Below are 24,537 nucleotides of genomic sequence, written 5' to 3' on the forward strand. Positions count from 1 at the left end.
TGTGTATACCGTTGGAAAGGTATTGCGTAGAGCTATTCAAGAGTATCATCATCCACGAAATCGTGAAAAGCGTTATCGCGCTGTGGTACAATACATATTGAACAGCCCTCGTAGACTTATTTCATTCCCAGCATACACTGTTTTTCGTAAAAGCATGGATATTCATGGTGAAGCTGTCATAATATTGTTCAACTTCAGGTGCTAGAATCTATTGAATCTTAACCATGATTACCACATCATGTAGCAACTGTTTGTAGTACATTCAGAAACTCGCATGTGAGAAATCAATGCGCTTTACAACTAACAAAAGATAGACATGATAAAATTACATGTACATGTATTTGTACATGCAATACTTTGTTTAATATAATGACATGCTAAGTTCCACTTTTACATTGACAGTAATTATAAATACAAACATTGAATTTTGTATCAATTCTGTAGATAATGTTTTTATTGCAAATTTAATCATTACATATGTAAATTACTATCTATTCAAGTAATAATATTTTATGAACAAAAATCATAATCACAGCATAATCAACAAGAGGCCCATGGGCCACATTGCTCACCTGAGTCACCTTGGCCCATATTTAAAGATGTTCTCAATATTTTCGCATGTAAAACTTTGATCCCTGTTGTGGTCCCAACCTACCCCCGGGGACCAGGATTTTCACAAACTTCAATCTGCACTATGTCAGGAAGCTTTCATGTAAATGTAAACTTTACTGACTTAGTGGTCCTTGAGAAGATTTTCCCTATATATTTGTATGTAAAACTTTGATCCCTGTTGTGGCTCCAACCTATCCCCAGGAGCCATGATTTTTACAAACTTCAATCTGCACTATGTCAGGAAGCTTTCATATAAATATAAACTTTTCTGGCCCAATTGTTCTTGAGAAGAGGATTTTTAAAGGTTTTCCCTATATATTTGTATGTAAAACTTTGATCCCCTACTGTGGCCCCACCCTACCCCCAAGGTCCCTGATGTTAGTAAAGTTGAATCTGCACTATGTCAGGAAGCTTTCACGTAAATGTAAACTTTTCTGGCCCAATGGTCCTTGAGAAGAAGATTTTTTCTATATATTTGTATGTAAAACTATGATCCCCTATTGTAGCCCCACCCTTCCTCGGGAGGGGGGGGGGGGCATGATTTTTAACAGACTTGAATTTCCCCTATGTCAGGAATATTTCATCTAAATGTAAACATTTCTGGCCCAGTGATTCTTTAGAAGATTTTAAATGATTTTCCCCAATATATTTGTATGTAAAAGTTTGATCCCCCATTGTGACACCTCCCTACCCCTGGGACCATAATTTTAACAAACTTGAATCTGTCGGGAAGCTTTCATGTAATGTAAACTTCTCTGGCCCAGTGGTTCTTGAGAAGAGGATTTTTATGGATTTTCCTTGTACATTTGTATGATAAACTTTGATCCCCTATTGTGGTCCCAACCTACCCCGGGAGTCATTTGTACTTTACTGGCCCAGTGGTTCTTGAGGAGAAGATTTTCAAAAATGTCCCTATATATTCGCATGTAAAACTTTCATCTCCTATTTTAGCCTCAACCTACTCCTGGGGGTCATGGTTTTAACAAACTTGAATCTGCACTATGTCAGGAAGCTTTCATGTAAATTTCGACTCTTCTGGCCCAGTGGTTCTTGAGAAGATTTTTAAATTATCCCACCCTATTTTTAAATTTTGTGATTATCTCCCATTTGAAAGGGACATGGCCCTTCATTTGAACAAACTTGAGAGCCCTTTACCCAAGAATGCTTTTTGCCAAGTTTGTTTAAAATTGGAACAGTAGGTTCTGGAGAAAAAGTCGAAAATGTAAAAAAAAAAAAAAAAAAAAAAAAAGTTTACAGATGGACAGACAGACGGCAGACGACAAGAGATCAGAAAAGCTAACTTGAGCTTTCAGCTCAGGTGAGCTAAAACAAAGGAGATCCTTATCTCTTGTAAAACATGCTATATTCAGGCTTAAAATATATTCTACATTTGTCAAGACAACATCTCTGCCAGTGGTCAAGGAATTTTGGAATTTCCATTCTAGTGACCCAACCTTCATATATCAAAAACTTTGAAAAACCATTTAATAGTAACCAAAGTGTAAGATAACATCTTTGCAAATACATTTGTAGTCATTTATAAAACACACAACAATCCTCTCTTGCGGACTTAATCTTTTAAAATTCTTCTTGAAAACAAATAGGTACAATGTATCTGAATCTACCTAGAAGATTTTATTTTTGAAAGTTTGACAGAAACTGAGAAAGATGTGCAATTTTGAACAATGAATCATAGAATTTTCTTTCAGTGGCCTAATGATCTTTTATATCTTACCTTGAAAATAATTAGGAAGATGCAAAGTACCATTAATATAAGCTTGAGAAGAATTGCATGGTTAAAAGCTTGAATCTTGTCCACAAGAAATTTTCAATGACCTTAACGTATCACCAGTAACCTTGAGAACCAATAGAAACTAAGATTTTTATTCAAGGTATCATTCCTGCAAATATGGATGAAGCTGAAAAATTTTGAAACTTGCCTTCCAATTTGACAAAATTTGGATAGAAAATGTAGCTCAATGAACAGAAAAGATATCCCTCTACAACTCTGTTGCAATGCACTGACAAAATTCACAAAAAAAGAAACAAACAAAAAACAAGGGGGGAAAAAAAGAATGAAGTAAAGGAAATGAAGAATAAAAAGTTTTCACAATAATAAAGCTTGAAACAATAACAGTGGTAAAAACAAAATAACATCTAAATAAATCATACAAGCTAGAGAAGACAAATCACTGAGCTGATTGCAAGATTTCAGCATGAGCCTTCAGAAGGTTTTCTGTGCCTTGTAAAACAGGATCCCCCTCTGGACCTGCAAAGTCCTCCAGCTGTGTGGTGTGATATCCCTGGTCTGCTCCACTGGAACTAACAACCACGTGAGTTGTCACCATGCCATCTGGATCCTCTGAAGGCATTACTACCTGCATTGGAACACTTTCAATCACGGACACATTACTGTCATTTACAGCCACACCTCCCTGTAATGAAGTCATCTGCAAAGACAATTGGTCACTCAAAGCTACATTTTCAAGCTGGGTAACTTGTATTGGAATTGGCTGAGTCTCAATGATGGTAATAGGTTGGTAACTGGTATTGGGGGACACAATGTTCTGATACCCGGTGCCAGAGGTGGAAGTCTGAATGAAATGAGTTTGAATGCCATGTCCCAGAATGCTGTTGGGCTGGGAATGCATATTGACGGTGAGATATCGAGGGACAGGAGGAGTAACCTTGACACAAAATGGTGGTTTTTCTGTCTTAGCCATTGATTTTCTTTCCTTGTCCTCAACCTCTTTTGGGGGCGAGATTTCAATAGAAGGCTCTGCCTCATCTTGTGTCTCAGTTCCTTTCACACCCTCCTCACTTTCAGCCTGCATGACCATCACATTTTGAATGCTCACATCACTCTTCTTGTTTCCATCTTTCCCAGACTCTACTGTTATCATGCGCTTTCTAGGTCGGCCAACTTTTCGTCTACTTTTGGGACGATATACCCTCGCTGGTGCCTCCCCATTTTTGCTTGGTACACACTTGTGTTCTTTGAACAGTTTAGGTCGGAAGAATCCTTTTTGACAGACTTCACACTTGAATTTGTAATCTGCTCTGTGACCTCTCTCATGTTCAATCAAGTGTGGCTTTCTGCTGAAGCATCGGCCACACTCAGCACATTTAAATGGACGAAGACCACTGTGAGTGACAATGTGTGATTTCAGTTTATCTGTTCTGCTGAATTCTTTGGTGCACCCTGTAAAATATTTTGTAAATTGTGGCAAATCTTTTTTACTTACATTATACAATGTACATGAAATGGTAAGTGATAATTTCACAAAAATAAAAGTGCACTTGTCCATATATTACATTCTGCACAAAAGGTAGATTGTAGTCATCAAATTAGGAAATAATCACCAAGAACGAGTAGGATTCTGATATATATCACTTGAAACTTTCTACTATCCTTTTTTTATATTCTGCATTTGCTCAACGCTTGAGGGTTCCCTCTGTGATTGCATAGTGTTCGCACTTGAACAAATGAACTTGGTTCTAAGTCAAGACACTATCAGGTCATAAACCATCTGTGCAAAAAGTATGAGCACTTTAAAAATGATAAAAAATTGCTCATCATATATACTCTGTGTTCATTTATCACTGGCACTCAGCTCTGTTTGCACTCTGTGTTTACATTTTACTCAGCTCATAGTTCACTCAATTTCACATGCTGTTTGCTCAGTGATCGCTTGATCTTTGCTCAGCAGTTGTTCAGAGCTTGCTTAGAAGCAGAATGATTCAGAGATTGTATACATACACAGTACAACACATCAAAAGCAAGTGCAAATACCTGTACATGTCTATCTAAAAATATTCACATTCACCAATGCTTTCTCAATCAAGAGTTCCACAAAACGGGGCACCCCCTCCCAATGTAGGCAATCAGTAAAAGTTTTTTCTATGAACTCTGACCTTGATCTTTGACCCAAAAATAAGATTCTTCCTATATTGATGACAAAGCTTCATGTGAAGTATCAAATCCAGTCAAGTGATTTGTTAGTGACATCACAGTTGACAAACTAATACACCCACTGTACGGAGATGTAATATTAAAAATTTCAGGGAGTCATGTGCTTTAGCTTTTATCCAATCAATTATCTACAAATTTGTCTGAAGCGGGATAAATGTTTAAAATGATCTAGATACATCATTAACCAGGTGTTTAAAATTTACACCCTTTTCACTCACTTAAAAATAAACAAGCAGTCTTACCTGTTACTGCTTTAAAAGGACACTTGTACCGCTTTGATGACTCGTGGATAAGCATGTGTCTCTTGAGCTTGTCCTTACGATTAAATGATGTATTGCAGATCTCACAAGTAAATGGTGTTTCTCCTGTGTGGATCAGGGCATGCATTTTCAGGTAGTGTTCTGCTTTAAATTTCTTCTGACAGGTTGTACATTGAAACTGACCTGTAACATAATTATTGTTTTGATGAGTGCAGTTCTTGAAAAGTTCTCATAAAGTACATGCATTTAATACCTTTGGGGGGAAATTCAAAGGATTTGATTCATTTGATGAAATATGTTAAAACATAAGGGATGTATGGGTGTCTTCATGTACAAAATGGGTATATTGTTCTCATGTGGTATTCGGACGGGTATATAGTTCTTATGTGGTGGTCAGATAGGTATATTATCTCATATGGTGGTCAAACAGGTATGTTGTTCTCATGTGGCAGTCAGACGGGTATATTATCTCATATGGTGGTCAAACAGGTATATTGTTCTCATGTGGCAGTCAGACGGGTATATTATTCTCATGTGGGTGTCAGACGGGTATATTGTTCTCATGTGGTGGTCAAACAGAAATATTTTTCTCAGTTGGGTATATCATTCTCATGTGGTGGTCATTCGGGTTCGATCAGTGGCAGCCAGGTAGTTCATTTGGTAGGACACCTGATTTGAGATTCAGGGGCCCAGGTTCAAGTCCCAATCTGGTCTGTTACATTTTCTGCCTTCCTTTTAGTTACATTTGGTGCCATAGACCAGCCCCTGGAATTAACAGGTGAAAATGCCTGCCAGGGGATAAAGATAACCGGTTGGTGTCTTCAAGGTGTGAAGTATTCAAGGAGGGAGGAATTATGTGATCAGATGGATATGATCACCAATCACCAGATAGCTCAGTTGGTAGAGCACCTGACAGGAGATACAGGGGGCCTTGGTTTGAATCCTGGTCTGGTCCATTGCAATATCTCCCTTCCTGTAATACTCAGACTGCCACGGTGGCCTAGAGGTTAGAGCGTTTGCCCCGCATGTGGAAGGCCGGAGTTTGAATCCTGGCTGCGACAGACCCAAGTCGTTAAAACAGGTAGTGGCAGTTCCATCGCCAAATGCTCGGCATCAGGTGTGAATGTCACGGGTCCTCAGAGATGACCTTAAAAACGGATGTCCCATGTCGCAGTAGGTGTGGCACGCTGAAGAACCCTCACTGTTCAAAGGCCGTAGGCGCCGAGCAAAGGCCTAAAATTGAAGCCCATCACTGATCTTGGTGACGTCGCCATACTAGTGAAAAATTCTCTCGAGAGATGTTAAGCAAGATACAATCAATCAATCCTGTAATACTCACATTAGCTTTATCCAATATTCTAAATGATCAATTTAATAAGTAATCTTGTTGAGTGAACATGCTCTGTTAATCATTGTGAGGGGTAAAGGTAAACAATACTAGAAAGAGGGAAGTACAGGGTACTGAATCATGAATAGCTGTGTTCATCCATGCACGATCTAACATTATAAAAGCTTGTTACTGAGGAATGGATTTTCAAAACCAGGTCACTCATCTACAAAATATAGGTCAGATACAACATCTGAATCCTAAATGGTTGTATTCACCCAAGGAAGCATTATCCATGCAAAGTTTGAATCATTTTGAGTTTAACAGATTCTTGGAAATGGAACATAGAACAAATGGAACTATTATGATCACTCAAAAAAAAAACAAGATGTGTTTGTGAAACACAAATGCCCCCAATAATGGCCAATTCCGAAGATGGCCAAGGTCACAAGGACAAATATCTTGGTACCAGTAGAAAGATCTTGTCACAAGAGATGCTCATGTACAATATGAAAGCTCTAATATTTACCATTTAGAAGTTATGACCAATATAAATAAAATTAAAAGTAGGTCTAATGTCAAGTTCAAAAGATTTAGTACTAACGGAAAGGTCTTGTCACAAGGAATACTCATGTGAAATATCAAAGCTCTATCACTTACTGTTCAAAAGTTATAAGCAAGGTTAAAATTTTCAAAACATAGGTCAAACTCCAAGGTCAAGGTCTCTGGGTCAAAAATGTTGGTACCCACGGAAAGGTCTTGTGACAAGGAATACTCATGTGAAATATCAAAGCTCTATCACTTACTGTTCAAAAGTTATTACCAAGGTTAAAGTTTCAGACAGAATGACAGACAGGACAAAAACAATATGCCCCCCCCCCCCCCCCCCCCCCCCCCCCCCCACCCGATCTTCAATCTCGGGGGCTCTAGCACTTGCTGTTCAAAATTCATTAGCAAGGTCAAAGTTTTCAAAATGTACGTCAAACTTCAAGGTCACAGGGTCAAAAATTTATTAGCAATTATTAGTTATTAGCAAGGTTAAAGTTTCAGATAGAATGATGGAATGACAGACAGGACAAAAACAATATGCCCCCTGGTCTTCGATCTCCGGGACATAAAAATAGGTTAGATGCAGCATCCAAATCCAAATGAATGCATCCACATGCACATCATCCATGCAAGTTCAAATCATGTACTAAGGTTAATAGTTTTGTGTAGGGCTATTTTTTTCATGGAAACAGACCATTAATTTTAGAAAAACTTGAACCTGCAGTCCACAAACACTCACAATTACTAAGAAAGAACCAAATTTCCAGACTTCCAGTAAAAAATTCACTGTCTTTCAAAAAATAATGTTTTATATACCCTCTGATCCATGTGATGGCAAATGGCGACGTAGATATCTTTCACAGGTGAAGGACTTATTACAGTGAGGACAGGGGTGATCATGAGAGGATGTATTTATGTGATGCTCCAGTGCCTCAGGAGTGGAGTATTTATTCATACAGCGAGTGCACTGAAAATGCCTGAAAATATAAACAGATTTTTCCATATACACATGTATTAATTTCTAGCTGAATGACTTCAACTTTTTATTTTACTCAAAAAATCACTGAATCAATTCATGTTCATGAAAGTATCATTAATTTTATAATGTAATCAATGATAAATTGTACTGTCTATGTTAAATTGATGTTATACATCATAGGCTTACCTTGGTCCTGTCTTGGGTCCCTGATGAGGATACAAACTGTGTGTGTATTGGTGGAGCCCCAGTTCATACAGTGAAACAAACATCTTGCTACAAATATGGCAGCGGTAGGACATTTCGCATTCATGTTCCTTAATGTGCTCCAGAAAGCCATCTAGTTCCTTGAACACTTTGCTGCATTTAGCCATGGAGCACTTGAAGACCTATAGAATTAATTTGCAGTAAAACAGACCTGTTTAAAATCTTTTGCACCTTTCCATAGAAGTACATGAACACTACCAATGAAAAAAATTGAGGTAATGTGGGCTTTTTCAGAATGTCCGGTGTTTATAAATGCATACTGAATATAGAATTGACATACTAACTATATTGTACATGTGTATTTGAGAATTTCACTATATATGGCCCCACCCTAAAGCCTCAATCCCTAGCCAGGGATCACTATTTTAGTAGTGCATTTTTCTCTATATGAAACATAAAGCCCCACCTTACCAGTAGAACCCTGATCCAGGAATCATCAATATCAAAATTTTGGTAGATCAAGGCAGTCTTGCTTATCATGAATATACACACAGATAGTCTGCTAGATGTCCCCAAGTACTGTACTTCAAGAAGAATTTTAAAGACTGCACAATTTCTTAAGGCTTAGACCCACTCCTCATGTCCATGGGGTGAAGTGACCACAAAATTCACAATTTTTGTTATCCTTACCCTAATAATATTCCAACCCACATTTGATGAAGATTGGATTAAAATATTTATCACACTTATGGATGATGATTGAAACCAACAGTTATAATAAGGTCACCTGAGTGACTCTGGTGAACTAAAAATTCAGCAAACTATTTCCTTATTTGCCAAACACTAAAACATTTGAACAGTTCTACTGTTATATGTAGATGTTTTAGGCCTTCCCTCACACTAACCTGTTGGTTTTTATGCTGCACCATGTGAGATTTCAGATGGAAGTAGGATTTGAACCTACAGGGACAATATTGACAGATGTAAGAGTTATCTATCAACACTCGAGTTCTAGCTTCTTCCTTAGGATCTAGAATATTGTTGTTTTGCTGAAATGAAATTTACACATATTATGACAATAACTTTGTCAGTGAATAGAGGTATACCAACACCACTTTACAGAATGTGACAATTTCTAATTAATGACATAATGTACATGTATGTAAATCACTCTCCAAAATATTTATTTAAAATGCAAAGATGGCAGACCAGTTACCGTTTCATAGGCCTTAAAATGAAAAAATAAATAACTATATGATTTCACCTTTCACCTTTCATGACTCAAATCTAAAATGCCATATAAAAAATCAGAACAATTGCAGGTTGTTGGTGCAATTAAGTGCATCTTTTTAAACTCGGAGAACTAAACAATTAATTCAATTTCATGATCTGATCCACATAGCCCCATCCTACCAGTGATATTGATATTTTTTAGGTCAGTACAATGCTTTATCTACAGAAGTACAATATTCACAGACCCCAAAGGGTAAGGTGAATATTGTATTTTGAGGGTATAGCTAAATCATCATATACTGACAGAGAAAATATCAATATTGTTTTGTTAAATGACTGAATAATTTGAAACATCGAAACCAGCTACTAAGGCCTATGAAACAATACTTGGTCAGCCATCTTTGTTAACAGCTAGAGTGTGATAAGAGACATGATTATTTGTTTATTACATGTATATAACTGAATAATTCAAAATATCAAAACTTGTTACTAGAGCTTAAAAATCCCAAACAATACCTGATTGGCTATCTTTGTTTACATCTATAGTAAAAGAACTAGTTGAAAGTACAGCCAATTATATCACTCGGGTTAAAATTTACTATTAAAGAGTACTCTTTAATAGTAAATTTGAACCTAAGCAATATAATTGCCTGTGGTCGAAAGCAACTAGAAACAAGAGTTTTCTTTGGATTACCAAAAATAATAACTAATCATATGAAATTGGAAATTCCAAACTTATCTAAGGTCTGATGTTGGAAAACTCAAAACTTACATTTACTTTGAAGGCTTGTGGAGATGGACATAACATTCTATTTTTTCTAGCTCAGAATAATTCAATCTAACAATCATTTATATGATTAATGGTACAGACTATTCCCAGATATCTTTATACCATTAAAACATTTTTACACAAGCTACTAATTCAAATTAATCTTTAATAGTCCATTTATACTTTCTCTGAAAACTATAAAGTGGATGAGCTTTAGAGGTAAGGATATAAGGTCTTGATAGTAATTATACATGCACAGTAGTCAGTGACAAGTAGATCCCATCCCCCTTTCTATCTACATATCTCCCATACATAGAAACTTATACATATTTCCCATACATAGAAACTTACATATCTCCCATACATAGAAACTTACATATCTCCCATACATAGAAACTTGCATATCTCCCATACATAGAAACTTACATATCTCCCATACATAGAAACTTACATATCTCCCATACATAGAAACTTACATATCTCCCATACATAGAAACTTGCATATCTCCCATACATAGAAACTTACATATCTCCCATACATAGAAACTTACATATCTCCCATACATAGAAACTTACATATCTCCCATACATAGAAACTTAATCACAGAATAAACTTAGATGAAGTAGACATGTTTGACATATTTTACTTTTTAGACACCAACCTGCTCTTTCTCATTAACTACAACTTTCTGTATGACCTTTGGTGACTGAGCAGGTGGTTCAGTGATGACATTTTCCACCTCTAGAGGGGGCTGTTCTGGTAATGTTTTCCCTGTTCCTGTAGGCCAAACCTGTCAACACATGTTTGCAATTCCAACTACATCATCATTGCTTTGAATATTGACAATTTGAGTGGTTTCAATTTTCATATTGGATCTGACCTCATAAACAATTTCTTTCATGCATATTTAAAAAATCAATGGAAATGTGTGACACATGGACAAATTGTTACTGCCTTTCTATCCATGTTTGGGTTAATTAGATTTAGAATACATATATGAGAAAAACAAACCTTGTGTGTATTCATGTGCTTTTTGACATTAGATTTCTGAGCAAAAGCCCTGCCACAGACTATGCATTGGAAAGGCTTTTCACCAGTGTGTGCTCGAATGTGCTGCTGGAGATCAAAGTTTTTAGTGAAGGCTTTGTTGCAGTACTGACAGAGCAATCTCTTCTTCTCCCCTTCCATGATAAGGCCACCATTTTTACAACGTCTCATCCTAACTGACCCATTTTCTGTACCACTTGCTACTACTGTGACTAAATTAGCTTGGGCCTGGGCCGATTTTCTCCCTAAATATTAAAACAATCTTTAGGTCTATCATGTTTAAATCAATCTAAAATAAAGAGAAATCAATAATCATTACATGTATTCATATTTCTTTAAACACCATGATACATCCATCAGTGTATTACACAGCTGTATAAGTACATGTGTAGGTAGGAGGAGAGAGACCCTGACATTAACAGTCCTAACTCAGTATGATGCTGGATCCAAACACAACTCAATGTACTGCCAACCAACATCTATTCATTACTTCATTTCACAAATTATCAGTGATGACTCATTTTCACGACTGAGATAATTTCCAACTAATATGATAGATGTGCATGTAGATATTAAAGGACTGGTTCACAGCAAGAAGTATTAATGCAACGACGAGGTTCTTATGAACTTTGCGAAAATCCCTCGCACATAAATAAAAGTTTGTTTATAGTATTCAAAATGAGGTCATTGTCACCTGCTTTTGATCACAGCACTCCTCTCTGTACTGGTGAATCATTTCACAAGAACTGATAAAACCAATTATCACTTTGGAATTTAAAGTAATTCCACCCTCAAGTGAAAAGATAAGAATTTGCCAAATCAATGATTTACTTAGATTTAAGCATGATAGGAACATAAATTTTGTTGGTGTCTTTTCCAATAGTTATTGTTAAAAATCTTATTAAACATAAAACATTTCAAAAGGCTAAGTTATATAATTGAATCCAAGGGCAATAACTCTGTTTTCAATTTCAATTCTTTATTGGCACTAAAGCACATGCAAGTATTGTTAGCCATGTAGTATATATAATACATATATTAATATATACATTGTGTTACATGATGTCGTAATTGTAACAATCAGTTTCAAAGGTATAAAGAATTTCTGATATATTAACAAATTTCTTTTGTAGATGCATGTACAATATATTAAGAGAATTCAGTCAACAAGATACAGGACAATCATGATATTTTTGAGTACTTTTTTCTTATATGTTTGTATAAAGGACGATCAAGTAAAAAATGTTTTTCATCTTCAACAATGGTCTTACACTGGTAGCAAAATTCTTTTTTCTTTAGGAATGACAGAATTACAATATCTACCTGTTTCTATACATTTACATTCTGTAACTAATGCACACTTATTCTTAGTTTTGTAAGATAAGAGTGCAGGTTCTTTTGAATTGGAAGACACAAATATGGTTGTACAGTTGTATTTCTAGTTTTCATTGATTTCTTTATCTAGTCCAATATGCAATGAACTTCCTTTATTTTTCACAAACACTTTTAAAGAAACAGTTTCATAAAATTGTTATGAATACTATCATATCATTATATATATAACCAGTTTTTGTGAAATTTTGATAATGCCGTTTTAAGGGAAACTGTAATTTTCTGATGTTGATATATGATTCTGTTTATGCATGTCTAACATTTTAAAAAGTGCAATGACCTACATATCTTAATTGATAATTTATTAGCCTACTTTTAATTCTAATAAATGGAAATAATACACTTCCTATACTTTTATCAGATAACAATGTATGGGATTACATTAACATAATTAAAATATGATAATTTTTTTTTAAAGAAACTTATACCATATCATACAACCCAATTAACATGAACAAGCACAAAAATGCAAACTGTGATTTTGGTAGGAAAACTTAAGGAATATTCAGAGAGAGAGAGAGAGAGAGAGAGAGAGAGAGATACTCACCAGCTTTTGTGGGACTAGGTTTTACTATAGTGTTAGCAATGCTCTTCTCTCCTCTTGTAACCAAAGTTGTTTGCTGAGGAGGGTTGGGTTGGATCTGGATATGAGTGGCAGAGGTATAAGTGGCAGTACCAGTCGGTAGTGAGGATGCACTGCTTATGGGACCCAGTAAAGTAACACTGTTAGGAGACTGGGCTGGGTAAGTTGCCACCTGCGGCAGATAAGGCCCTCCTGTGGATACTGGGGGTCCCTAAAAACAGGAGGATCTATATCAAAGATAGATTCTATCAAAGATACTAAATTTGATAGTTGGAGGATTGAAAATGATACGTTTATCATGTATCTTTCTATTTCAAATACAGATTGTACTGGTACAATTTTTTTTTCTGTACATCAGACACTTAAGCCTCATTAAGTTAACTAATTAGGCATAGTTCAAAATGAATTACCTTTTTAGAAATACATATGAACAATCTTTTTTATAAGGAATGCATTTTTTAAAAAGCACACCTGAGTGCTTCTCCAATCTATTTTTGAAATCCAGGGTTGCCTAACTTACCAGCTGTAAAGTCTGATTACCAAGGGATTGGTCAATACTAGTAAAAGACATTAGTTCATCAGTCAGCACCATATTCTGGGCTATAGGTGGTTGTGGGGTCACATTATTATAAGATGGAATGGAGGACTGTAGGAAAATAATCACTGTATATACAAAAATGTACATCATGAAAATAGCTGTACGTAAAATAGTGTACATGTAAAACTGTACAGCACAGGTTAATTTGCAAGAACCAGTATATATATATATATATATATAATATATATATATATATATATATAGGTAAAAAATAAAAAAGATACACAAAGAGGTCTCTGTGTATCTTTATTTTTACCTATACTTTTACCAATCATTGCGAAAAATAATTATTATATATATATATATATATATAATCTAATGAAAACTGTTGGATAGAATAACTTATCTCAGATGATTTCAATAAGACTGTACACCTGAATAATATGTGGTGCACGGCTGCCTGCAGCTGTGTCTGGAGGAGCCCCTCTACAGTTTGTGGTGAGGACAATGTCTTGCACATTCTGATTGTTCCGGGAAACTGTCTGCTGTAGAATGGTCCGAGGGCCATTACAGCGAGACTGCTTGTGGCCAAGAAAAGCAGACAGGGAGCAGAACTGTTTTTTACACTTGCCACATTGGAATACATCATCTTCATCAACTGAAATGTGAATAAAATGTGAATAAAATGTTGAAGAAATGAAATACTTGCCAACTTCCCCAACCAGATTTGCCAAATTCTGGTTATTTTGTATGTACATGTAGATTACAAGTGACCCTCTGACATGCCTCCCCAAAAATTAGAATTCTGGAATGAGAGCTTAAAGCGCTGCGAGCTGTGCACAATTTTCAGCAACTCTACAATATCTCTGGTGTTTATGAACCAATATGTGGGTTACATGTATTCCTGGCATGTGCTTCCCGTCACATGAAATCTCTTGATCGCGAGCTCAAAGCACCACAAGCTGTAATCATATTTTCGACTGTCACTCTGGTGTTTGTGAACCGACTGAGCTAAAATTTTGTATGTAGGTTATATGGGACTAAGCACATAGGTTTCAGTTATTTGTTTGTTTGTTCATTTACTTATTTAGAGAGAGAGAGATAGAGAGAGAGAGAGATAGAGCACAGTTAAACAAAAAATATTAAGAAATAAAGTGGAAGGGTGGGTGTTTCTCAAGGTTTTGACGAGTGTCCAAATGACAGAAGAGTGTCTAAACGGTGGCTAACAGGCGTAATCTGCAGTAAACAAGACCTAACAACCCCATGTTCAGCAAAATGACCCTACAACAAAAGGCAAAATGATTTATTGTTGAACACATCCCTCTCTCTCTCTTTCTCTCTCTCTCTCTGGAGGACTGGATGAAAAAAATTCATATTGACAACAATGACAACACCACCACTACCGATAACAAATACAATTCTTTCAATAGTAACAAAACCACTACCAACCAAAACAATAATAACAAATACTGTGATCATAATAAATCTTTTTTAAAAATTATACAACAGAACAAGTAGAAGACAAAGTAGAAGATTAAAATGTTTGTAAGGTCCAGATAACCTTTTGTAGTCATAGCTGGACCACAGAAGAAGAAGAAAGAAGAAGAGAGGAGAATGAGTTATATTTGTTGTTTCTATAGCTGAGAGTGAAAGTGAATATTTTCTGTGTGTATTTGTTATTCTTTTAATTACATATATAATAAAAGTCGCCAAAAACGGATATCGTTTGCTTCAGTTATATTCCCGTATATCAAAGTTACATGTCATTAACTGACGATGATCCGGCTTAATACAGAATATCGGAACCATTATTTCGTCTCCGATTCTGTCCCAGTTTTAATATTTATTATGTCCAACGAGATCACGTTTTCTGCATGAACTTGGGCAACTTTTTCAGTAAACAAGCACATGTAACTTACTTACTATCAAATATAGTGAGTTTAAGGACAGTTTAGCGTCGTACTTGAAAGTTGAGGGGTGGGGAACAAAAAAAAAACAACAAAAAAGTGGCACCCGTTATATTAATATAAAAAATCTTAGCAAGAAAAGCAGTTCTGCCCATACTCCTAAATCGTAAAGGGGGTGGGGTTGTATCCTTTAGTACATGTATGAGTTACATCAATTTAACCTTGCATTTACACTACCATTCACCGCTACTATTAACTATATGAAGTGAGCAGCTAATAAATCGATCTTTGCATGTACTAATAACAAATGTATGTGATAAATTAACGCGATGTTGGGAAAAGGGGTGGTGGTGTAATCTCAGTTGAGATTCGTCTTGGCTGAATATTTGGACTGACACCTTCATTGGTGAAGGCGTCGGTCTAAATATTCAGCCGAGCCGAATCTCAGCCGAGATTAGGGGGTGGTGGTCTGGAGATCTTTTGTTTTATCTCCGCTGCCAAACTTCAGAAATTTAATCCAATATCTCATATTTTGGTACCAGGGCATTCATTTGCAACATTCTGAAAAATAATCTTCAAACCAGGCAGATATTTTGTATCAGAAATGAGTTGTCTTTAGCCATCACCAATTTGTATGTACAAGAGTTGCCCAAGTGACGCACAATTTTCGCAACTTCTTTTTCTGAAGAGTTCCAAAATTGTCTAGTTCCGATATCCCATATTAAAATATAATTAACGTTCAGGAAAGCAAAATAAGGAAAGAAATTCATTTTATTAAAAACAAAAATAAAACAGATCTATTGTCATCAACTGAAAACACAATACGCACGTGCAGGGTAACAGTGGCCCTTAAAAGTGGTTTTTATCTGTGTAATTCACACATGGATTTGCTAGTATCAAGATTCTCTTTGATCAATGGTCCTTCATTTATATGCCTTAATCAAAGTATGTCTATCTCAGTATCTGACCAAGCGAACATGCTTTATTCCCCATGTATGGATATTTTCGCTTTCGTCTGCGCCGCCATTACGATAAACAAAACTTATAGTTTACTAGACAGGCCTACATGTACATTAGGCCTAGGTCACAGCAGGAATATTCTTCAAAATTTACAGTCGCTGAGAAAACAAAATCTAAAAACCGATTAATTGAAATAAAATTTTCATAATCGAGCGCTTAGAATTTGCCAACAATCGACTGATTTTCGATTATAGGGCCTAATCGATGATTGGAACACCACTACTATTTGGAGTGTTACATAAGTAACCCCAAATCGTCGCCCATCCCAAATCATCGGCGTTGATGATTTAGGATGGGCAACGATTTGGGGTGTAACATGGTCTCAAAATTACTGCATCTAGATTAAGGGGGGGGGGGGGGGGGGGGGGGGAGGAGAAGGAGGCCCATGAACCATATCGTTTATGTGAGCAGTTTACTTCAAGTCCCTATTCTAAACATTTGGCATAATTTATTATTTACAACTCAATACAGATTGTTGGGTTATTCAAAATAGCTTCCATATATCATGCTGTAATACTTTAAACAGGGTATTATTTAAGTTCGGAATAATTATTAACTCGGAAAACAATTAAATTTTGATTCCAGCCATAGTGCGGGTTATAGTTACATATATGTAGTAACTAAGTACATTAATTGTCAAATTTTCTTGCAGAGTGATGCACTAACTCAGGGTAGTGAGTCTTGATTTAAGGACACAAACAGAGAAATGAGCTAACCCCCATACCCCAACATTACAGTAGGCTAACAGACAATGATACACAACTTAACAATAAAATAAAACAATAAAATCAAATAAACACTGAAAACTTTCCATCAATAATTAAGATTAGATACATTCAAAACTCTTTTAAAGTGTAAAACAGTAAAATTAATTTTTTTTCATTAAATCAAGACTTTATACTACCCTGAGTTAGTGCATCACTCGATCTGCAAGAAAATTTGACAATTAATGTACTTAGTTACTAACTAACCTGCACTACGACTGAAATCAAAATTTAATCATTTTCAGAGTTAAATAATTATTCCGAACTTAAAGATGATGCCCTGTTTTTAATGTACTGGTAACATAGTATTACACAATAGCTATTGGCTTTTCATTAATAAAAACAGGGATTTTGTGAACAAGAATAATATTTCAACCAATATTGGCATATTTTTGAAATATACACAAGTAATAACTTTATATTTGTAGAAAAGTAAACATGAGAAATCATGTCTTACAATTATCAACAATTCTTTAAACCTAAGATATGCAAGGTAGTTGTACATACATCCTTCAACTACCAATCAAAACTCAAAAAAACTTCAAAAGTCATCTTTGGCAGCCAAATTGGCCCAAACCATATGTGATTTTATATGATTTTGAAATTATTCCTTATGAAAGGCGAAGATAACAAACAGTGATCAATCTCATAACCCCTATAAGCAATACAAAATAGAGAGTTGGGCAAACACGGACCCCTGGATACACCAGAGGTGGAATCAGGTGCCTAGGAGGAGTAAGCATCCCCTGTCGACTGGTCACACCCCCTGTGAACCCTATATCTTCATCAGGTGAACAGAGTTATCCATAATCAAAATCAGTGTGCCAAAAACGGCCTAGCAATCAGCATGAAACATGTCAAACAGCATTTGACCCGATGATAGGTTGTATTGGCAATTCATTCCATTTGTCATAAAGTTGAGTTGTTAGTTTGCCATAAATATCTACTTTCAATAAAATATCTAAGTATGAAGCAGAAGTGGGTGATTCTGTGATGTCTTTTAGTTTCGAGTTCACTGGGAGATATTGAATCGACATATGAATGAAAGTTATTATTGTCAATAGATAAAACGTCGTCGATATATCTAAATATCAAATTGAAGGCCACAACAAGAGATTTTTTTCTTCTCGCGTAGAAGTTTATGAATAAATTCTGCTTCAAAGGAATATAAAAACAGGTCAGTTAACAAAGGAGCTCTATTCGTGCCCATGAGGATTCCAACAGACTGTTGGAAGACCTGATCACCAAAGACCACGAAGATATTGTCAATGAGGAACTCCAGCATATTTTTTATTTCAACTCAGAGTGGCGTTTAACAAAGTAATCTTTTGGATGACTGTTCACTAGATAGGAATATTTGCGTTTTCCATTTTTGTTGAAGATGCAACTGTCTATGATGTCAAAAAGTCTAGTTTTTAATTTGTCGTGAGGAATGGTCATGTAAAGAGTTCAAAAGTCATATGTTTTGGTGTTGTTGATTTAAGAAAAGTATTGTGATTTCAAACTAATACTAAAAGTTCTTTAGAATTATATGTGACTTTCTTACCTACTGTTAATTGTCTCTTGTTATGTTTTATTATAAATACTATTCTTTGTTCCTTTCTTTTCTGTTGTTGATTGTTATTTTTTATAATTACACTATTATTTGTGATTAACCTACCTGTTGTTGTCTGTTATGTTTTATATACTATTGTTTGTGACTTACCTGTTGTTGTCTCTGTTATGACTTGTGAATCAATCAAGGATTGTACCGCTACAGCTGTTTGATTGTCCATCCCTGGGACTATAAAAAATAAATTAATGAAACTGAATGACTGACTCTGGAGATTAATAGCTAGAATCCTTCATTAGTAGGAGTGTGGGATAGGGAAATTCCACCGAGTGGACAAGATTCGCAGTCTAGGACGAGGCTTTGCCAAGTCCTAGAGAGAATCTTGTTCCAGAGGTGGAATTTCCCTATTCCACACTCACATTTTATCCACAGTTTAGTGCATAAATTCAAGAGCTTCAAGAAAATTCAAAATGATCAAAATCCTCATTTGAACTTCAAAGCGAAAACTAATTAGATAGCCAGAAAGAGCATACCTGTAAATGATTTACATTAGTGTAAACTAAAAAACCCAAGGTTGTCCACCAGAAAGCTACATCAAATTAAAATTTAAAGAAAACAATACAAAAATTTTACTTCACTGTATAACATAAATCATAGAAAATATATGACGTCGCAATCAAATGACATCACAGCAGTGTGAGACAGAAAAATCTCACATGGCTAGCTGTCTCACATGGGTAAAGACAATCTGACACTGGTGATAATGTGAGAAAATACTGGTTAGTATTGATCAGATTATCCACCAAAGGCCTGATCATTGAAATCTGGCAAAAATATGTTTGCATTTCAGATATCACAGGTAAATTTTGTATTCATCAGAAATATGCTAGTCATGCATGTAGATGGACTAATATTAAATTTCAAAGTTGCAGAAGAGTTGTTTCCCATAGTTTAACTCTTCCATACAGATGCAAAAGAAATGAATTTTGTACACAACAGCATCCTTACAAGTACAATTGTTTGCAGTGGCATTCATAAATATATATCCTAAAGAAAGATCACTATAGCTGGTGTGAAACCATCTAAACTGCAGGTATTTAAAGTATAAATTCAGAAAGTTTATACAGTTTATGTAATTTGGGTAAAATAGCTTTAATTTCTTCTTAATATGTTCAGTTTAATGTATACCAGGCTAGGATTTCTTGGAAAAAAATATTGAACTTATATGTAAACGTTTCTACTTCAGTTTTTTTCAAGATACCCAGGCCTGGAACCAGCCAATTCAAGATAAATATTGTGTCTTCATAACTATATTATCCTCACCTACACATATAACTATGTTTATACTGACATATAATGTGCAAACACTCTCACATACCCACCCCAAATTCAAAGGAATAGTTTAAAACATGTCTCACAGAGGAACTGATATCTCAGAAAAAGTATGCTAATAAAAGGGACTTGATTTTCTAGTAGCTGGTGAAAGGTGAAGATAACGAACAGTGATCAATCTCATAACTCCTATAAGCAATACAAATTAGTGAGTTGGGCAAACACGGACCCTTGGATATACCAGAGGTGGAATCAGGTGCCTAGGAGTAAGCATCCCCCATCGACCAGTCACACCCGCTGTGAGCCCCTATATCTTGATCAGGTAAACGGAGTTATCCGTAGTCAAAATCAGTGTGCCAAGAATGGCCTAACAATCGGTGTGTCTCTCTCTTTTTCTTTTATCTCCTGGCCAGGAGGTCATAAAACTTTTATCATACTCATACTCAAACTCAGCAATGCTTGTTTTGAGTACTACTCTGAGCAAGCTCCGAAGCATACTCGAAAAATCTTAAGCATGTACTACATTTGAGTATGAGAACAATTTTATAAACGTTTTATAACCTTCACTTTTGAGCATGAGTATGGTTTACTGAGTATGAAAACGTGCTCAAAAAAGTTGTATAACCTCCAGGCCTGGTTCATATGTTACTAATGTTAACCATCTTAATAACACCCCATCCACTAGCTAAGCTACCAAGCAGTCTGCATACCATTGATTGTCTTAAGGTAGCTCCATCCTCATGTGAAATTTCAATATTAATAGTTCAAAGTGTATGGTGCCACCTTTTTAAAGACGTCAGATATGTAAATAAATAGAAGTATGAATGTCAACATCAGAAAATAGCAAATTTTCTTTAAAAAGAATAATAAAAATACATGAAAACTTGTTAAAATGACGTCAAATATTTAATGTCGACAGTTTTTTTTTTTAAAACAACTGAGCTACTTTAAAAATATGAATAAATTAGTTGTGGATATCAGGAAAACCATTTGATAATAAACTTACAGTAGAGAAAATAACCAGCATAGGAGTTATTGCTCTTGAAAACATTTTTTTAATAATAAACAATTGATTATTTATGGAAAATTTAAAAAAATTAAAGTATCAATAGTTTACCAGTTTTTGTTATTTCATCCAATGAATAAAAAATTCCTTTAAAAGATATATTTCTATCATGTGCGAAGTTTAATCAAATAAATATTTTGCAAAATCCTATGAGGTTACATTGGGGTGGAGCTATATATGTGCATGTACCGTAATCAAATGTCTTTGTAATAAGTATAAAATATTCAGACGGAATTTATACATGTGACAACCTAGTATGGGCATTTCTTTTTTTAATCATGAATGGAAGTTACTACCTCTTTTCATAGGTGGTATCTTTCCTACCTCTTGATCATCACTGAGACTTAATTGAATCAGATGGCTACCATTCTTCTATTGATCTTATAAAAACATACTTTTGCTCTAAGGTCTTCCAGTTGAAGTGATGCAGCATATCAGAGATGTTCCTGTGGCCGTTGGTGACATTATCGAGCCACACACGACACCTAACTGAACATGTTCAACATTGTTAATATAATGATGTGTTGGTGGTTCCCACATTGCTGAAGCATATTCTCCTTGAAGTCTTCCCCCTGAATATGTCTGAAACTTGATCTTTGTGGATTATACACGTCTAATGTTTCTACATTTTAAGCTCTGTTAATTAGTTCTGTTGTTGACATGCACATCCCACTGCAGGTTGTTCTGGATGGTAAATACCAAGGTTCTCTCAAGATGTAGCTGTGTTGGGAGTATGCCTATGAAGCTCAGATAGGATGTTTCAAATGGCTTAATTCTAATGATATGTTGGCGACCTTAAAGGGACTGGTTCACGATTTTTGATAAAAATATTTTTCATTTTTGATGTTAAACATTAGAAATATAGCTCATTTAATGTTGACAGCCAAAATTTTGACCTTCTGAATGCAAGAATAAAAGTAATATTTTAGCCTTGAATATGTGTTATGTAAACAAAGACTCGAGTCTTTTTATGTAAACAAACAAACAAGTGAAATATTGATTTTGCAATATAATGCATCTCAATTTTGCATATTAACAAATTTTAACTTTTAGATGACACATTTCACCCCAAAAATGCTTGAAATGACTGAAAGATATAATAATACTTAGATCGATATCCATTTCTTTTGAAATTTTGTAAACAATAGCATACCGCAATCTTTGTTTACAAAACAAAATAAACTCTCTAAAATGAGCTTCTGTGAGGATGTATAACCTTACTTTTCATATGAAATCTTTCAAACACAGTAGACAGTAGATTTTGATCATTAAAAGTGAAAAACAAAATTTTGGGTAAAATCGTGAATCAGTCCCTTTAAGGATGTTGTACATGTTTGGATGGAAATGCATGCATTATAGTTCCTCCCTGGTAGTCATCTCGGATTTAATATGTCCCTCCTTAATTTAATTCTCCTCATTTCATTATTATTATTTTTTTTTTTTTTGAAAACTCGATCAGGTAATGCCCTATTCATCTTGACCATTTGCAAATCCTTTCCTAGTCAGTAAATTTAGGCTTAATAATTATTGAAGATGCATGCCTGTGCATGCTGATTCCTGAGGACTGTTTCTTTTGCAACAGGAAGGGAGAAAATGCAATAGACCAGATCGGCATTTGAACTCGTTTCCCTGAACCTCCAGTCAGCTAGGTGCTCTACCAAATGAACTATCTGGCCACTGGCGATTGAACTCAGCTGAGTGCTACATTCCTTCCTACTTAAATGTCTTCACACTTGAAGACATCAACCCAGGATCTTTATCCTTTGACAGGCATTTTCACCTGTCAGTTACAAGGGCTGGTCTAAAACATACACCAAATGTAACAGGAAGGGAAAAAATGGACCAGACCGGGATTCGAACCCGGGCCCCCTGAATCTCTGCATGGTCAGGCGCTCTACCAACTGAGCAATCTGCATGGCCACCCGATGCAGCTATCGAACCCGTCTGACCATCACATTCCTAGCTACTTTTAAAAATTGTCTTTGTCCTCGACAACACACAACCCAGATTCTTTTGTGCCTGGCAGAACTTTCACCTGCAAGTCCAGGGATGGTCAATGGCACCAAATGTAACAGGAAGAGAGAATACGCAATAGACCAAACCGGGCCCCCTGAATCTCTGTACTCAGCTAGGTGCTCTACCAACTAAACTATCTGCATGGCCACTAGCGATCGAACCCGACTCAGACTGTCACTTTATATTATTCATAGTAAAATTTTCTCTGGCACTGCTGCACATGCTTTTTGGGGATAATAATGGGATTTACATCAACAGAGCAGAGGTGATGTTGTAATTCATCTAGTTTCAAAGTGGGAATCGGGGGCGAATCCAGGAGTTGCAGTTACGGAGAGCGCCCAGAGAATCTGGGGGCCACCTTGAGGCCCCCAGCGGGTCCAGGGCTTTGCCCTGGTGGGGACCCAGGGGGTGAAGCCCCCAGAAACTTCTTGGATTTTACAGATTTTATAGGGCTTGAAATATGTCTAGTCTCCTATTTTTAAAGTCATTTGTACTATTTTCTATCATTTTTGATAAGGTGAACGAAATTTGTAAAATGACGCAAATTTTAAGGGTGTTTTGGAAAAAATTAAGTTCTCCCAATAAAGTAATTTAAGAATTAAATTAAGGAAAAGATTTTGTCATTTACTTCTCCGGGAATGGTAGAAATTATTGCTTCTTTTATTGTTTTGTAAATTTTTCTAAACAAGATACCACGATTTACCTTAAATTTGAAAAAAAAAATCGGGGGGGGGGGGGGGGGGGTATTAATCACTGTCAAGCACTTTTCATAGTACCAGAGACATATATATGTCTCCGATCCCCTGTCGATAAATACTCATCTTTGGTACACGTGTTCCAATTGACTCTTTAGGGGAAAAAATTTCAATAAACTCACTCAGAGATGTTTTTAAAAAAAACCAGACATTGCAATTGCTGACCACAATGTACTTGGTCCTATCAAAGTGGAGAGAGAGAAAAAAGGAAAGATCCGCCACATTATATATGCCATTCCATTGACCTTCCTAACACCCAATTTACACCCTCCGGGATGCATCGTATTTTATATATTTTGTTGAAAAAATAACAAAGAATTTCAATATCCTTATTAATTATACAATATAAAGACCTGAAATAAGATGTTTGATTGCATGATAATTTTGGAAATCAATGCATATTTAACATCTGTTTAAAGAGAATGCCTTGCATTACTTCGAATGAACAAAATGGCGGAACACCCAAAACAAATTCTTCACAATTGATAGAACAGCCGTAGTTTACAGGATAAAGAATTTATCAATCAAGTATATAAAATGAAATTGTAACCTGTATAAGTCTCTAAGAATTGCTGATTCATGGTCGATTTCACTGTTCGATTCCTGGTGTAATTTTCTCCCCTAAATAAATTGTGAATTACATTGTGAATATCAAAGT

General features: G+C 35.6%; 1 protein-coding gene across 4 annotated transcripts; it reads right to left on the reverse strand.

The window, feature by feature from the left end:
- Nucleotides 1–315: 315 nt before the first annotated feature.
- Nucleotides 316–24,534, reverse strand: LOC125651695 (zinc finger protein 341-like). Of its 4 annotated transcripts, none has more exons than XM_048880407.2 (12): nt 24,430–24,534; nt 18,864–18,941; nt 13,902–14,125; nt 13,450–13,575; nt 12,894–13,140; nt 10,919–11,199; nt 10,605–10,697; nt 8,810–8,953; nt 7,887–8,086; nt 7,538–7,698; nt 4,828–5,028; nt 316–3,814 (listed from the first exon to the last, which is right to left on the reverse strand). In XM_048880407.2, exons 1-12 carry the CDS (start codon nt 24,458–24,460, stop codon nt 2,802–2,804), a joined length of 2,799 nt encoding a protein of 932 aa, XP_048736364.2. In that variant the 5' UTR covers nt 24,461–24,534; the 3' UTR covers nt 316–2,801. The 4 variants fall into 4 exon arrangements, with proteins under 4 accessions (XP_048736364.2, XP_048736387.2, XP_048736370.2 ...); XM_048880430.2 differs by having other exon boundaries at nt 10,569–10,697; XM_048880413.2 differs by lacking the exon at nt 24,430–24,534 and adding an exon at nt 21,504–21,636 and having other exon boundaries at nt 10,569–10,697.
- Between the last annotated feature and the right edge of the window lie 3 nt (nt 24,535–24,537).

The sequence above is a fragment of the Ostrea edulis genome, chromosome 1, assembly GCF_947568905.1.
Source record: "Ostrea edulis chromosome 1, xbOstEdul1.1, whole genome shotgun sequence".
NCBI lineage: Eukaryota > Metazoa > Mollusca > Bivalvia > Ostreida > Ostreidae > Ostrea > Ostrea edulis.

Excerpts from the sequence above, each read along its gene's own strand:
- LOC125651695 (XM_048880430.2), bottom strand. The coding sequence starts at position 24,460 with ATGAATCAGCAATTCTTAGAGACTTATACAG. Across the intron at positions 18,942-24,429 it reads ATTCTTAGAGACTTATACAG|TCCCAGGGATGGACAATCAA; the intron begins GTTACAATTTCA and ends TATTTTTTATAG. Across the intron at positions 8,954-10,568 it reads TAGTTAATGAGAAAGAGCAG|CAAAACAACAATATTCTAGA; the intron begins GTTGGTGTCTAA and ends ATTTCATTTCAG.